Below are 14,596 nucleotides of genomic sequence, written 5' to 3'. Positions count from 1 at the left end.
GAAATGCTTAAGCCCTTATTCTCCTCTGAGGAACTGAGCACTTGGTCTGCTCGTGTGACAGGAGCAAGTGATGCTGGTTCAACTTCCAGCTTATACTGAAGATATATAAGGCATCCTCAGTGCCTACATCTGACTGTGCTGGCAACCACAAACTGCTGGCCCCAGTACCAGCATTGAGACTAATAATTGACACATTAATGGTACTGTCCAATCTAATGTTAGAGGAGGTACCTATATTTCTGGCACCAGTGGCACTGCACTCAGCATCGATATGAGTCTCTGACGTCATGGTACTGAGGTCACCTCAAAAATCAGTCTTATCTTTGAAGGCAGTCTACTCTTCTTCATCTCCGGGATACACCTCTCCACCTTACAGCAGAGAATCTTCTTGCCATTTACACAGATCAGGAGAAAGTCTCTACTGTCAGGGCACTCCAGATCTCTGACTTATCCATCTCAGGAATGACAGTATCCTAACTAGACTGACCAAAACCAGACTTTTCCTGTTCTCCCTTGGCTCTGTTGGGCATAGTGGGGACTTCTGTCTAGAGCGTCTTGGAAACTAATTCCCTCCCATCACTCAAGAAAATGCAGAAGGTCATGCTCCAATTCTGCAGCAATTGCCAGAATCCTATCTGAAGACAGGGAGGAACAAGTACAGCTGACGGAGGAGCTGTCATGTCTTGAGCTTTGGGAGCATCTTTCATAGTCCCGATGAGGCATTTTCCTTGGCTCCCGTACCTGCTTTGGAGCCTTTCAGGAGATGCTCTCTCGTTTAGCTGAGACCTTTGAAATAGAACCCTCAACAATTAAAGAAAAAGCTTACAAGCTGTTTGACATATTGCATTTCTCCTCTTCTGCCAGACCAGCTAAAATTCTATGGCAGACGCCAGCCACATTGCCTCTAAATGCTAAAAGAATGGAAAGAAAGACCAGTCCCCCAAAAGTGGTTTGAGTAATTTTATACCTATCCAACATTGGGTTAATTAGTGGTTTCTGCACCCCATGAGACTGATAGCCAAACTGTCCAAGAACATTTCTAAGGACCCAAATAAATTAACTCTCTTTAGAAAGAAGGCTTATTTGTCAGCATCACTGCAGCTACAAGTAGGTAACTGTCAAACTTTGTGAAATACAACTCTCTGACCTAGGGCAGAGTTATCTCCCTTTCTGGCCAAACTTCCTCAGTACTCTACGTTAAAGCCATTGTTACTGAAGGATGACCAATGGCAAAGGCCTCTTTTACAGGCAGCCATGGAGGCATTGGATGTGGAAGCTAAATCCCTGGCTGTTCTGGTGATTGTGCGCAGAGCATCGTGGTTACAGGTTTCTTCCCTCCCTAGGGAAGTGGAGAATACAGTTGAGGACTTGCTCTTCGAGTGTACACACTTACTCACCATATGTACCAATGATGCACTATGCACCCAAAAAGACACCAGATACTAGATACTTGGCTCACTAGGCATTTACACCTCTGCTCCATTCACAGGCACTTTGAATATCAGGGGCAAGGGAGACTAGACAGAAGACACCCAGCTACCCACAACAGTCCTCTGAGTAACCATCCAGGAAGAAGCTGAGGTAATCTTGTATGAGACTGTCATCTTCCTTAGTCATTAACCAGACTACACTTGCTTCCAGACAGCAGGTTTGTCATGAGATTTGAGAGCCACACTCAGATCGAGCAAGGGCTATGCCCAGACCTTCTTGTTGAGATGCTGGTTGGCTTTCTTCTATTGGGCTTGGACTGGAATAACAGATGTGTGTGCTGGAAGTTGTCTCACATGGATATTCCATCCAATTCCAGTCCATGGCCCCCTACCCGTTCCCCTTTACTATCCATCTTCAGAGACCCTTCTCATCAATTAAAAGAAGTGGGTACCCTTCTTTGCCTAGGAGCCACAGAGGAATTACCTCTAAAGTTCAGGGAAAGAAGCCCCTGCTCCTGATACTTTGTTAACTATTCTAGACCTGAGAAGACTGAACAAATTTTTACATAGTCTTAAATTCAGCCTACGTCATCCCTTCTTTTCAGGCACAAGACTGGTTTGTGGCTCTTGACCTTTGTCACCCAGGGACTTCTTGGTGCCAACTGGCAGTGGGCACAGCGATCCCTTGGGTCTTCTCCCTATATAATAATTTGTTAAAGGGGGTCATATAAGGTCTCTACCAAAAGTTTGTGTCACACTGATTATCATAATCCTTATGAAATGTACGTACAGATAATTGTAAGTAATACTCCATCCTTCTTTCCTGAAAATTATGCTCTTAAGGTCTGTAAGTTGGGACTGGTCACCAAAAGAGGATAATAAGCATCTCCCACTTGAAAGAAACTTGACGTGGCTATATGCAAACTGAATATTGTATACTTCACAATGAATGCCTATTTACAGACTGAACAAAATGCTAATCAAGAGATTGTGATGTCTCCAGGGGAGATTCACTACAGGAAAGACAAGCAGCAGAAGGTACCCTGTTTCCAAGTGAAGACAACAGATTGTTGGAATTATGTCTGGGCTACAGAAGTACACCCAGGTATACTTCACCTAAGGGCAAGCTGTCAGCAGGGTTGTTATATAAATAGTGGCTCAGAGCAGGTCTGGCTGTTCAATGCTGGAGGAAAGACTGGGGTGAGCTAAGGACAGGTGGTGACGAGGTGCTGCACAACCCTGACCATAACCCTGAGAAGCGTCACAACCGCCAAGATGTATACTTCCATATTGTGATCCACTTGGCCCATAGGAAGAATCTACAATTCCTCGTAGGGCCCAGTCACTATCAATACAAAGTGCTACAACTTGTTCTCTCCACAGTACCAATAGTCTTCATTAAATACCTAGTTGTGGTGTCAGTGCACCGGAAGAGACTCGGCATTCACATTGAGCCATGTTTCAAGAGTTGCTAATCAAAGACATGTCTCATACACCTCTTCTTCCAAACATCAAAGCTCTGTTTCCCTAGAGTGCAAACTGCCTCCTCTGCTTGCTTTAGAAACTGAAGCTGGTTGGAACATTTTTGACTAAATGAAATTTCACTGAAATATTCTGTTTTGTTTAAACGTATTGCTTTTGACAAAATTTTCATTCGGCAGGAAGTGTGTGTGTGTGTGTGTGTGTGTGTGTGTGTGTGTGAATGGGGAGAGTCTCAGTCTCTCTCTTTCTCACTTGCCTGGTGGCTGTGGTATTTGTCCTGAATGTGGGGTTCAAGGTGGGATTCAGAGTGATCAGGGATGGAAAAACTCTCCTCTGAATCAGGCACATCTGGAACTTGTACCTGGATCTCGCGGGTCTGAGGCAGTATGCGTGTGTTCTCTTTGTCTCCTTTTTTCTGGTTTCAGTCTGAAAAAGGACATTTTGTAACAACTTTCTTTTCATGAAAATGTTCCACTGCAGAATGAAAACAAACTTTGAAAGTTACTGTAAAATGGGCTTGTCCTTATCATAAGCATAAGTCCCAATTCTGAACCTTAGCGTCCAAAATGTGGGTGCCTGCATGAACCCTCCAAGCTTAATTACCAGCTTGGATCTGATAGCACTGCCACCAGACAGGAATCAGTGCCTGCCTCGCTCTGGTCTCCCCAAACCTTCCCTGGGGGACCCCAAGACTCACATGCCCTGAGTCTCACAACAAAGGAAATAACCACTTCCCTTCTCCCTCTTACCTCCCCCAGATTTTCCCGCCCTGGGTACACTAAGAGATTTCCCTGCTTCCAATTCTCTTGAAACACAAACCCAGAGAGATTAAGGTGTCTCTCTCCCTCACACCCAGAGCTATGCAAATTCCAAGCTTCAGTCAATCTAACACAGGATTTTCCCCTCCTTCGGTTCCTTAGCCTTAACCAGAGAAAAATCAAACAGGTCTTAAAAAGAAAGAAAAGCTAAAAATGGTCTCTTGTATTCAGATGACAATATACAGGGTCAATTCGCTTAAAAGAAAACATGAATAAACAGCCTTTATTCAAAAGAAATACATTTAAAAACATTCCAGCAACTCACTACCATGTAACATACAAAAGAAAACCATTATAAGCCTATTATTTTTCTACTCTTGTACTTACAACTTGGAAAAGAAGATTGAAAAGCTGGAGATAGATCTCTTCTCATGAGCCGAGAGAGCACAGACAGAACAAGAATCCCACACCCAAACCGTCCCTCCCTGAGCTTTGAAAAATCAGGTTTCCTGATTGGTCCTCTGGTCAGGTGTTTGGTTCCCTTTGTTAACCCTTTACAGGTAAAAGAAACATTAACCCTTAACTATCTGTTTATGACAGTCCTCCAGTCAGGTCTGTTAGAAACATCCCTATGTCTGAAATCTGCAAGGTAGCGACTTAGAGTAATGCCTGACTTTTGTTAAATGTTATGCTCTGGTCCTGGCCATGAGGTCAGATGCCAATTTTGGTAGGGCGGTATTACAGTAATCAGTTAGTTAGTGAAAGTTGGGACTCCTCAGTCACATGTCCAGATGGAGCACTGCTCATTAGTCACCTTCAGTGAGAGCCATACTTGAAGAATGAACAGTTACTTACCTTCTAGTGACTTTGGTTCTTGGAGGAGCTGGTGTGTGTGTGTGTGTGTGTGTCTCTCTCTCTCTCCATTTCTGCTTTTTTGGAGTCCTCTTACCTGAGATTTTAAATTAGCAAGGTGACTGAGCAATAGTTGCTACTGTTATGCCATTTATGCTCTAGAAAGGCAGGGCACAAGGACACGTGCAATGCAGGCATGGCCCAACAGCCAATACTATTCAGATTCCAATCTCTCGCAATTGGGAGACATATATACCTAAAATGGGATCCACACAGTTGACAAGATCTTGAAGAACAATCATTGCTATTAGCCATGTGCTGTGCATGCTATAATTGTTTTTAAAACCTGATTCTTTTAATTATTCACAATGTTAGTTACTATATTTTTTCTCTAAAGAACATCATGATGGGTTTTTTTTCCATCACTTTTTTCCTAGATGAAGAAAACAGTTTACATGTCGTAGTGAACTGTGGGGAAGCACTATTAAAGAATAATACTTACTGGCCACTTGTTAGTGATTTTATTAATATCCTTTCGCACCAAAGTGTGGCTAAGAAATTCCTGGAGGATCATAGTCTGTTAGTAACTTGGATGAATTTTGTATCATTCTTTCAAGGTAGGTGGCTTTTAGCTTTCTTATTCAGTGATTATAAATACTTTTTTTGGAATATGCCTAATTTAAAATCTTTTCTCTCCTGTACTTACGCAAGAATTTTTAAAGGTGGCACAATGTTTACAATAACATACACATTACACACCCTTATATATAAATATTGAATCCATTAGCGTGTTCATTTTTAATCTGAAGCAAATTTCTGGAAGTGGATAGTTCATTCTAAATTACTCAAGCCAAAAGAATTCTGTTTCTGAAATGCCAACTGATGAGAAGCAAATGTAAGGGCATTAAGCACTTCTGAGGTGCAGTTGTAACAACTGACATCTTGACCAACACCAGGCATTGAACCAGGGACGTCCAAGATCTAAAAGTAGTAGTTTCTACAGATTGAACTAAAGAGGGCAGGGTCTCAAGATGAGAACTGTAATAGATTTGCATCGCTTGTGGATTGGGGCACACCAGGGAATGCGTAATAAGTGTTGATTGGTGAGTTACATACTACTTCTGGTCAGGGAAACTTGTCTCAAGTGTTTGAGACCCACCATGATTTGAATTCTGGACAAGCCCCAACTTTTATCATGGCTGCTGGGGCTCTCCAGAGCTCAAAGCATGAGTCTCTCTACGGGTTGAGTTAAAATGTTAGGCTTTGTAGATAAAGCTCGAACAGACCCATGTAGCCCATGTTGATCAGGCACAGAGGGGTTGAGTAAAATGCACTGGGTTACACACTGCCAGAGTTCTCAAGAAGTTGTACTAATAGTGTAAGTTATAACTTTGATAGAAATATGTTTGTGTCAAAGTTCTAAACTCAATACTAGGGAAAATGAACTTGACGTATTTAGGTATTCTTTGTATTAACATGTGGGGGAATTTTTATTGATTTGTTTTTCCCTGAATGTTTGCATAGTGGAAAGCATGCTTCCTCTATGGAAAGATTCAAAATTTTGTAGTCAATTTAAAGATTCTCATTGATTGATTTTGGAATTGAGACTAAAAGGGGCCCAATTCAGATCATGTGTCTGCTCAGCATGAGTGCTTGAGTTGCTAGCCTAACATGGCCAGACTTTCTCTACTCAAATGATCTCTTTCTAGTCAACTTTCAAGGTTTCTGCTCAGTTCAAACCTTAATCTTGTGGATACTTAGGTACAATTGATCATACCCTCTAAAACCTATTGCATGGATATCATCTCCCTGTATAGGAATGCATATGTGTAAGTGTGTATAATTTAAAAAAATACTAAGTTCCACTTAATGGTAGACAAAGATACTATTGTATAACACTGTTTTCATCTTTTAAGGTATGAATTTAAATAAGCGAGAATTAAATGAGCATGTGGAGTTTGAATCACAGACCTACTATGCTGCATTTGCTGCTGAACTGGAAGCCTGTGCCCAGCCAATGTGGGGACTGCTATCACATTGCAAAGTTAGGGTGAGAAACATTTTTTTCATTTTTACTTTGTCCTTTTAACAAATAAATAACTAATTTTAACTTCCTTTTTGTAGTCTTAGCAAATTTTACAAATAGGTGGATTTTAGGATTATATATCAGTTCTCCATCCAGTGTTACTTTCTGGATGGTGTATGAAATTGAAGTTGAATAAAAGTACATCAGGCAGTATTTTGTGGTCAAGCTTTATTTGAACAGAACTCACAAATCCTTTAAAAGACATTTATACCCATGTTCTCTGCATTAGATTTGGCCAGTCATTTGACTGGAGAAAAACGTGATGACTTCAAATCTTCACTTGGAAGATCTTTGAAATTAACCAGAGAGGAATTTTTGAATAAAAGTATTCTTGGCTGAAGGGTTTTCTTTCTCCAAATTGCTCAGCTGGAGCACCAAAGATTTTTCCATAGACTAAATCATGACTTTCATCAATACCTGCAGGCTGAAATGTTCCCATGGGTTTGTCTCGATGATTGATTCAGGACAAGCTTTTCCAGAATCTTCATTGTGTGAAGCCTCACAGTGTGTTAAGATTTATTTTTCTATTTAGGTGAATTAAGGCTTTTCATTTGTACTTCAAATAAGGGGGCTTAGAAAAAGCAAACCAGTCCCCTTTGTTGGCTTATCAAGACATTAGATGAGGGCGGTAATTGTTGGAGTTCTGTAATATATGTACCAATTGCTGCTTTCTTCTAGTAGGCGATACAACTACCATCAAGTAGGCCACACTAACATATGTCTTTATAGTGTTGGTGTCCAGGTTACATGTAGGGTTTTACCCAAGCCTGGACAACAGTCTTTGCCAGTCAACTGAACGATACTGTAAATAGCTTCTGATCCGCATAGTACAATGTAAAGGAGTCCTGCCTATGAGTTTGAGAGAGTAATCTCTTTAAATCAAGGCAATATATATGAGAATATCAAACCCCAGTTGATTTTAGTGTCTTCACAGGAGCTTTGAAAAGGATGATGATATTGGAGACTTGTTTCTGTGGAAGAGTAGAAAAGCCACTGTTTGCTTCTCTGAAAGAAGCATTGTTTTAGTGAAAACAAAGATAGCATGGGCAAGCAACAGACATCTCTGGCTATAGCTAGTAGAGCTGAGGATATAACTCTGTAACAGCACTCTCATAAATCCTTTGAAGTGCCTATTTAAATTTGATTGATGTTACTTAGTCCTAGTCTACACTATGAGTTTAGTTCGAATTTAACAGCATTAGATTGATTTAACCCTGCACCCGTCCACATGATGAAGCCATTTTTGTTGACTTAAAGGGCTCTTAAAATCGATTTCTGTACTCCTCCCTGACGAGGGGATTAGCGCTGAAATCGACCCAGCTGAGTCGAATTTGGGGTAGTGTGGACACAATTCGATGGTATTGGCCTTTGGGAGCTATCCCAGAATGCATCATTGTGACTGTTCTGGACAGCACTATCAACTCAGATGCACTGGCCAGGTAGACAGGAAAAGCCCTGTGAATTTTTGAATATCATTTCCTGTTTGGCCAGCATGGTGAGCTGATCAGCACAGGTGACTATGCAGAGCTCATCAGCAGAGGTGATTGTGGAGTCTCAGAATCACAAAAGAGCTCCAGCATGGACCGAACAGGAGGTACAGGATCTGATCACTGTATGGGGAGACGAATCCGTTCTTTCCAAACTCTGTTCCAAAAGAGAAAATGCTCTAATATTTGAAAAAATCTCCAAGGGCATGAAGGACAGAGGTTATAACAGGGACCCGCAGCAGTGCTGCATGAAACTTAAGGAGCTCAGGCAAGCCTACCAAAGAACCAGAGAGGCAAACGGCCACTCTGGGTATGAGCCCCAGACATGCTGCTTCTATGATGAGCTGCATGCCATTCTAGGGGGTGCCCCTACAACTACCCCACCCCTGTGCTTCCCTCCTCCTCCACCCCTTCTGGGCATGAATTTGAAACAACAATGACTTTATTGCCTATGCAAGTGGAGATCAAAGGAGGAGGAGAGGGCGGTTGGCTTACAGGGAAGTAGATGAACCAAGAGGGCAAGTTTTCATCAAGGAGAAACAAATAGAACTTTCACACCGTAGCCTGGCCAGTCATGAAACTGGTTTTGAAAGCTTCTCTGATGCACAGCATGCCTTGCTGTGCTCTTCTAACCGCCCTGGTGTCTGGCTGCGCGTAATCAGCGGCCAGGCAATTTACCTCAGCCTCACACCCCGTCATAAACATCTACCCCTTACTCTCACGGATATTGTGGAGCACACAGCAAGCAGTAATAATGATTGGAATATTGGTTTCGCTGAGATCTAACCGAGTCAGTAAACTGCGCCAGTGAGCTTTTAAACGTCCAAAGGCACATTGTATCACCATTATGCACTTGCTCAGCCTATAGTTGAACTGCTCCTTACTACTGTCCAGGTTCCATGAGCCATGGGAGCAAGGGGTAGGCTGGGGTAGGTATGACCGCGCAGTGCTGCCGACTGGCATGGTATTCCAGGCCTCCAGCTGGCATGATATTCCAGGCAGGACTGAATCTCCATTAGACGAAACTTAAAGAAGAGAATGACCTGGAGTCATTCCCATTTTTGTCCAGGCACCTGCGACTGACCTCACCGAGGCCGGCCAGGAGCACCCTTGTCTGCCCAGGCACCCCCGACCAACCTAGCCAAGGTTGGCCAGGAACACCCACAGGACGATGATGCCGGTTAGCAGTCATATTGCACCATCTGCCGTCCGCAAGGGAAGGGGATGCTGCTGTGCAGCACTGCAGTACCACATCTGCTAGCAGCACCCAGGAGACATACGGTGACAGTGAGCTGAGCAGGCTCCATGCTTGCTGTGGTATGTCGTCTGCATGGGTAACCCAGGAAAAAAGGCAAGAAACCATTTTTTGCCATTGCTTTCATGGAAGGAGGGGGGGCCTGACGTCATGTACCCAGAACAACCTGCGACACTGTTTTTGCCCCATCAGGCATTGGGAGTTCACCCCAGAATTCCAATTGGCGGCGGAGACTGTGGGACAGCTACCACAGTGCAATGCTCCGAAAGTCGACACTAGCCTTGGTACTGTGGACGCACACCGCCGACTTAATGCGCTTAGTGGGAGGACACACAATTGACCGTATCAAATCAATTTCTAAAAAATCAGCTCCTATTAAATTGACCTAATTTCGTTGTGTAGACATACCCTTAGTTATATTCTCCAGAACTGAAACTAGACTGAAACTACACTGACTGTGATAGGAATGAAGTTAAAATGTAATGGGATATAGATTGATACATGTGTCTGAACAACTCTGGTGATTATACTGTAATGTTGGGAAACGAGAAAATTAAGTCTGCTGTGATGTGATTATGATATTGGTTGTTTCTTGTTTGTACCTGAAAAGAGACATTTTGGGATAGTAATAAAACTACATATTTGTGCATAATTATCAAATCAGAGATCTGGATTATTAACTATATGCGATTAAATCTCTTGCATGATGATGAGAAAAATTGTTAATTTGTGCGTCAAACAATGGTAGACTAGCAGAAAATGGAATTCTTCAATTGAGAGGAATACTTGAGACATGGAAAAACTTTACATTTTTACCTCATCATCATTTATTATGAATAATAAATATCAATCTTCTAATTTAAACTACTTTCCAATATAAGTAGGAGGAGTTATGTTAGTGTTCATAGGACAGTAAAGTCTGGATTGAAATGTGCACTGAAAAGACTTCTTTGAGTAAACTAAATATTCCGAAAGTTTAAATTAGCAATTGCAAAGGCATTTTCATATTGTAAATCATATTAAGATATTTTTATTAAATCTTTCTTTTGAGGCTAAATTGCCCTTAGAATACTGTACTACTGTTAACTAGTTGGTACTTCAAAAACTAGTAGTCTTTTTTTCCATCCCTACATGCTTCTGACCTCACTGCTTGAGGTATATAGCCTATCTTGCCTTAATTTAGAGAGATGCAACTGAATTTAAATTTGTATTTCAATGTGAGAACGTTATGTATATTGATATTAGTTTATGGTTAATCTGAAACAAAATTACTCCTATACTTTAATTATCATTACACTCATGTTTGTTAATCTAGTGGTGAGCACTGGATTTTACTGCATTGAGTTTACTAAGCTCTAAAGACATTGCAGTAGAAGTGTTTTGAATAGGATATTGGATGCATAATTTTTTTAGAATCTGTGCATGAAAGGTTCCTTTGTATGCACAGGTTCCTGTTTCTGTGCTAAAACAAACAAATTAAATTAAACAACATTAAGTCACCAAGACCAAATAGTCTTATTTGTAAGAATGTCAAAGGAACTCAGTCCAGTGGCTGAACAAACATTTAAATCAACTATTATTATACCCAAGGACTGGCGAGTAGCAAATGTTTACCTGTCTCTCAAAAAATGGTGTTGGGGATGGTCCTAGGAATTATAGACCTGGAAAACTTAATTCAGGACTAGGTAAATTGGTTGAAACAATAAAATGAAAGTTGTTTTTTTTTTTTTTTTTTTTTTAATAAAACTTGTTGAATGTGATAGAGGGCACCACCAGCATGGCAGCTCAGAAGAGGTCTGGACAACAGAATAGCAAAAACATTCCAGGCTCTTGTATGCTAGCACTCCTACCATTGATGAATTTGGGAAAAGCCTCAGTGTAAGAGAAGGACAGTGTCACCCACCAGTAAATTGTTAAAACGTTAATTTTCAGTGTTGGAAAAGAACTTTTTTTCAATAAAAAGAGAAACACTGTGCAAATTCCATATTTGTGCACTGTTTTAAAACTGTGAACACAAAAGAACAGAAAAAAATCCTTAAACTATCATACTAGTTAACAAACTATTTTCCCCGTTGTATTAATGAAACTGTTACTCAAAACTATTTTTGAATAGTGTGGTACAATGTACAGTGGCGCAATGTCAAATAATTTTTCTTATTGCAGGAGACACAAGAGTACACAAGAAATGTCGTTAGATACTGCCTTGAAGCACTTCAGGACTGGTTTGATGCTATCAACTTTGTAGATGAGGTTTGCATCCTTTATATGATTAAACAAAATGTTGTTGGAAATGTCTTGTTCAACTTAAATACTTTAAAAGTTAATTTTTTTCTCCTTTACATAATAAAAATATTATCCTTTTAAATACTGTAACAGATGGATTACCATGTTAAAAACAATGCAACTCTTGTTAAAACCTTTTGTAATTCATGGGTATGATGTGATATATTGGTGAATTAAGAATTAAGTCCCCAATTTAATTAATGTGAACTTGTATTCAGACAATGAGGTCAGACTAATATTCCAGGGGCTAGGCAGGAGAGATCAACTGGAATGGTTTGGGTAAAGGGACATGAAGCATTGGCAGGGGGAGGGATATAGTAACGTTAGCAATATCTAGTGGAAAGAGCCATCAGCAGTGGATGTGCCAGGTGAAATGATAGTCTGTGTGATTCTTATACTTTTTTGTATTTTGATGGTAAAATGCATTGTGTTTTCATTGCAGCCAGCTCCTAACCAAGTTACTTTTCATTTGCCACTACATCGTTACTATGCTATGTTTTTGAGTAAGGTAAGTGTGCATTTGTTACTATATTCTATAAGAAAATAAGGTGTTGTATGTTTATAGCAGTGGGCCCCAACCTTTTCCATGGGGCTGGTGCCAGATGACTAGCTGCCGAGGACTCTGGACAAGCAGCTGCTGAAATGCTGCCATGAAGTGGCAACATCAAGAGACATTGCCACCAAAATGCCCCTGTGAAGAAGCCTCATCAAGAGGCGTTGCCGCTGAAAATTCAGCGGGATTTTGGTGGTAGCACTTCTTGACGTTGCCACTTCTCAGCGGCATTTCGGCAGCTGCTTGTCTGGCGGCCAGTAGGCAGGCGCACATGGATGCCCCGGCGGGCGCCACGGCAGGGACCCCTGGTTTATAGTATGAAAAAATCATTTCCTTACTTTCTTATTAAATTTTTAATCCAATTTGTTTGTAGGCTGTCAAATGCCAAGAGCTAGATCTGGATTCTATTTTACCAGATCAGGAGATGTTGATGAAACTAATGATTCACCCACTACAGATTCAGGTATGGTGCCAGGCTGCTTTTTTGGTTTGAATGTACAGAATACGAAAGACATTTTTTAAAATACTTAAACAGCAGGGGAAAAACATGTTAATTGTGGAATATAAAAATTAAAGTAGGTGACAACTTCTTGGAATATATGAAATGTTTATCACTGGTAAGCACAATTTTACAGTGATTTTGTCAGAATAAACTTAGAAATGTATTTCTTAGAATCACAGAGAACAACTTTTTCAAATAGTGTTAAATATACAATGACCCTAGGCAGGGATGGTTCTAGCTTTTTTGCTGCTCCAAGCACGGCAGGCAGGCTGCCTTTGGCAGCTTGCCAGCAGGAGGTCCCCAGTCCTGCGGAGTTGGGGGGATCACAGCTGATGGTGTGGCTACAGACAACTGAATAGCTGATTTTTCCTTGAACTGTTTGCAAAATGTTTATTTCAGCTAATTTTTTTTTCTTTTAAAAATAGGCAAGCCTTTCTGAAATCCATAGTAACATGTGGGTAAGGAATGGTCTACAAATTAAAGGACAAGCAATGACTTATGTGCAGTCTCATTTTTGTAACTCCATGATTGATCCTGACATTTACCTATTACAGGTAAGGTATAGTCTCTGTGAACCCAAGTACTGAGTTTATAAGAACGCTAATGACTGATGAGTAAAGTGATGTACCATGTACATGTTTGTTTTTACAGGTCTGTGCTTCTAGACTTGATCCAGATTATTTTATTTCATCAGTTTTTGAAAGGTAAGGTCAAAGCATAAGGATGAAATGAATACCACTATATAGCATTCTGCCACTTACTGACTATTTAAAATATACTGTGGGGGAAAAGGCGTTTGACCTGCCGAATACCTGTTGCACCACAGCACTTCCTTTTTTTCCTTCCCAGAGGAAGAATACACTTCCATTAATACAATTTCTCTGATGGGTTCCACTGTGGCAGTTTCATTCATGCTCCCTTTCACTTAGGGCTGGTTTTGGATTTACACTCCGATGTATGCAATATGTTTATGAAACCCCAGAGTTGAATCTCCTAAGCTTTCCAGTTTTAGAAGAGTTGCACACTCTGGTGTGTAAGTGTTTGGAACTTCCACACTGAAGGCGAGAATGAATAGCAGTGAGGATCACAAGACGTCTACTTGCTTCTAAAGGAGAAGGCCTGGTCTACACCTAAAACTTAGATCAACTTAGCTTTGTTGCTCAGGGCTGTGAAAGATGTCTCACCCTGTGCAAAGTAGTTAAGTCAACCTAATCCCTCTAGACGCAGCTAGGTTGATGGAAGAATTATTTTGTCAACCTGGCTACCATCTCTCAGAGAAGTGGATTTCCTACATTGACAGAAAAACTCCTTCCGCTGACATAGGCAATGTTTACACTACAGGATCACAGCTGCCACATGATAGCTATGCTGCTGTAGCATAGACATGGCTGAAGAAAAGCAGGACATAAATGTCTATACCAATTAACCAACTTTCAAGTATTCAGTTAATATAAATGTCACGTATTTGAATGTGAAGTATAAATAGGATCAGTACAGTACAATGAAGATAAGGATATATTTTCTGAAAATAAAAAGCCTTTTCACTTCAAGGTTTGCTTCTAATTAGATTATGTACAACTTATTTTGTACTCCTTTTGGGCCTGGGCCTGAATGGTGCTTCAGGCTCTTGATACGAAAGAACGAGGTCTCTAACCTTACTCTGTGTCCTGTAGATTCAAGGTGGTAGATCTGTTAACAATGGCATCACAGCATCAGAATACAGTTCTTGATTCAGAACATGAAAGATCTATGCTGGAAGGAGCCTTAACATTTCTTGTCATTCTGTTAAGTCTTCGCTTACATTTAGGTAAGAATCACAACTGTCTAGTCACAAATATTACTGTAATGTGGAATTTAATGTGTATTTGGTTTTAAATTTTTTGGCATTTAATAGCTGTCCTGTAGCAG

General features: G+C 40.7%; 1 protein-coding gene across 1 annotated transcript in view; it reads left to right on the top strand.

Moving 5' to 3' along the window:
• The window catches only part of UBR3 (ubiquitin protein ligase E3 component n-recognin 3), a 233,207-nt gene that overhangs the window by 75,516 nt on the left and 143,095 nt on the right, over positions 1–14,596 (top strand). The window contains 8 exon segments of the mRNA XM_075070130.1: positions 4,960–5,139; positions 6,439–6,572; positions 11,514–11,600; positions 12,076–12,141; positions 12,560–12,649; positions 13,114–13,242; positions 13,340–13,392; positions 14,362–14,495. Of these exon segments, the coding sequence (XP_074926231.1) occupies positions 4,960–5,139; positions 6,439–6,572; positions 11,514–11,600; positions 12,076–12,141; positions 12,560–12,649; positions 13,114–13,242; positions 13,340–13,392; positions 14,362–14,495 (873 nt within the window).

Source organism: Chelonoidis abingdonii, chromosome 10 (genome assembly GCF_003597395.2).
Source record: "Chelonoidis abingdonii isolate Lonesome George chromosome 10, CheloAbing_2.0, whole genome shotgun sequence".
NCBI lineage: Eukaryota > Metazoa > Chordata > Testudines > Testudinidae > Chelonoidis > Chelonoidis abingdonii.
The sequence above is the reverse complement of the archived record's forward strand: the minus strand, read 5'-3'. Positions and strand labels throughout refer to the sequence as shown.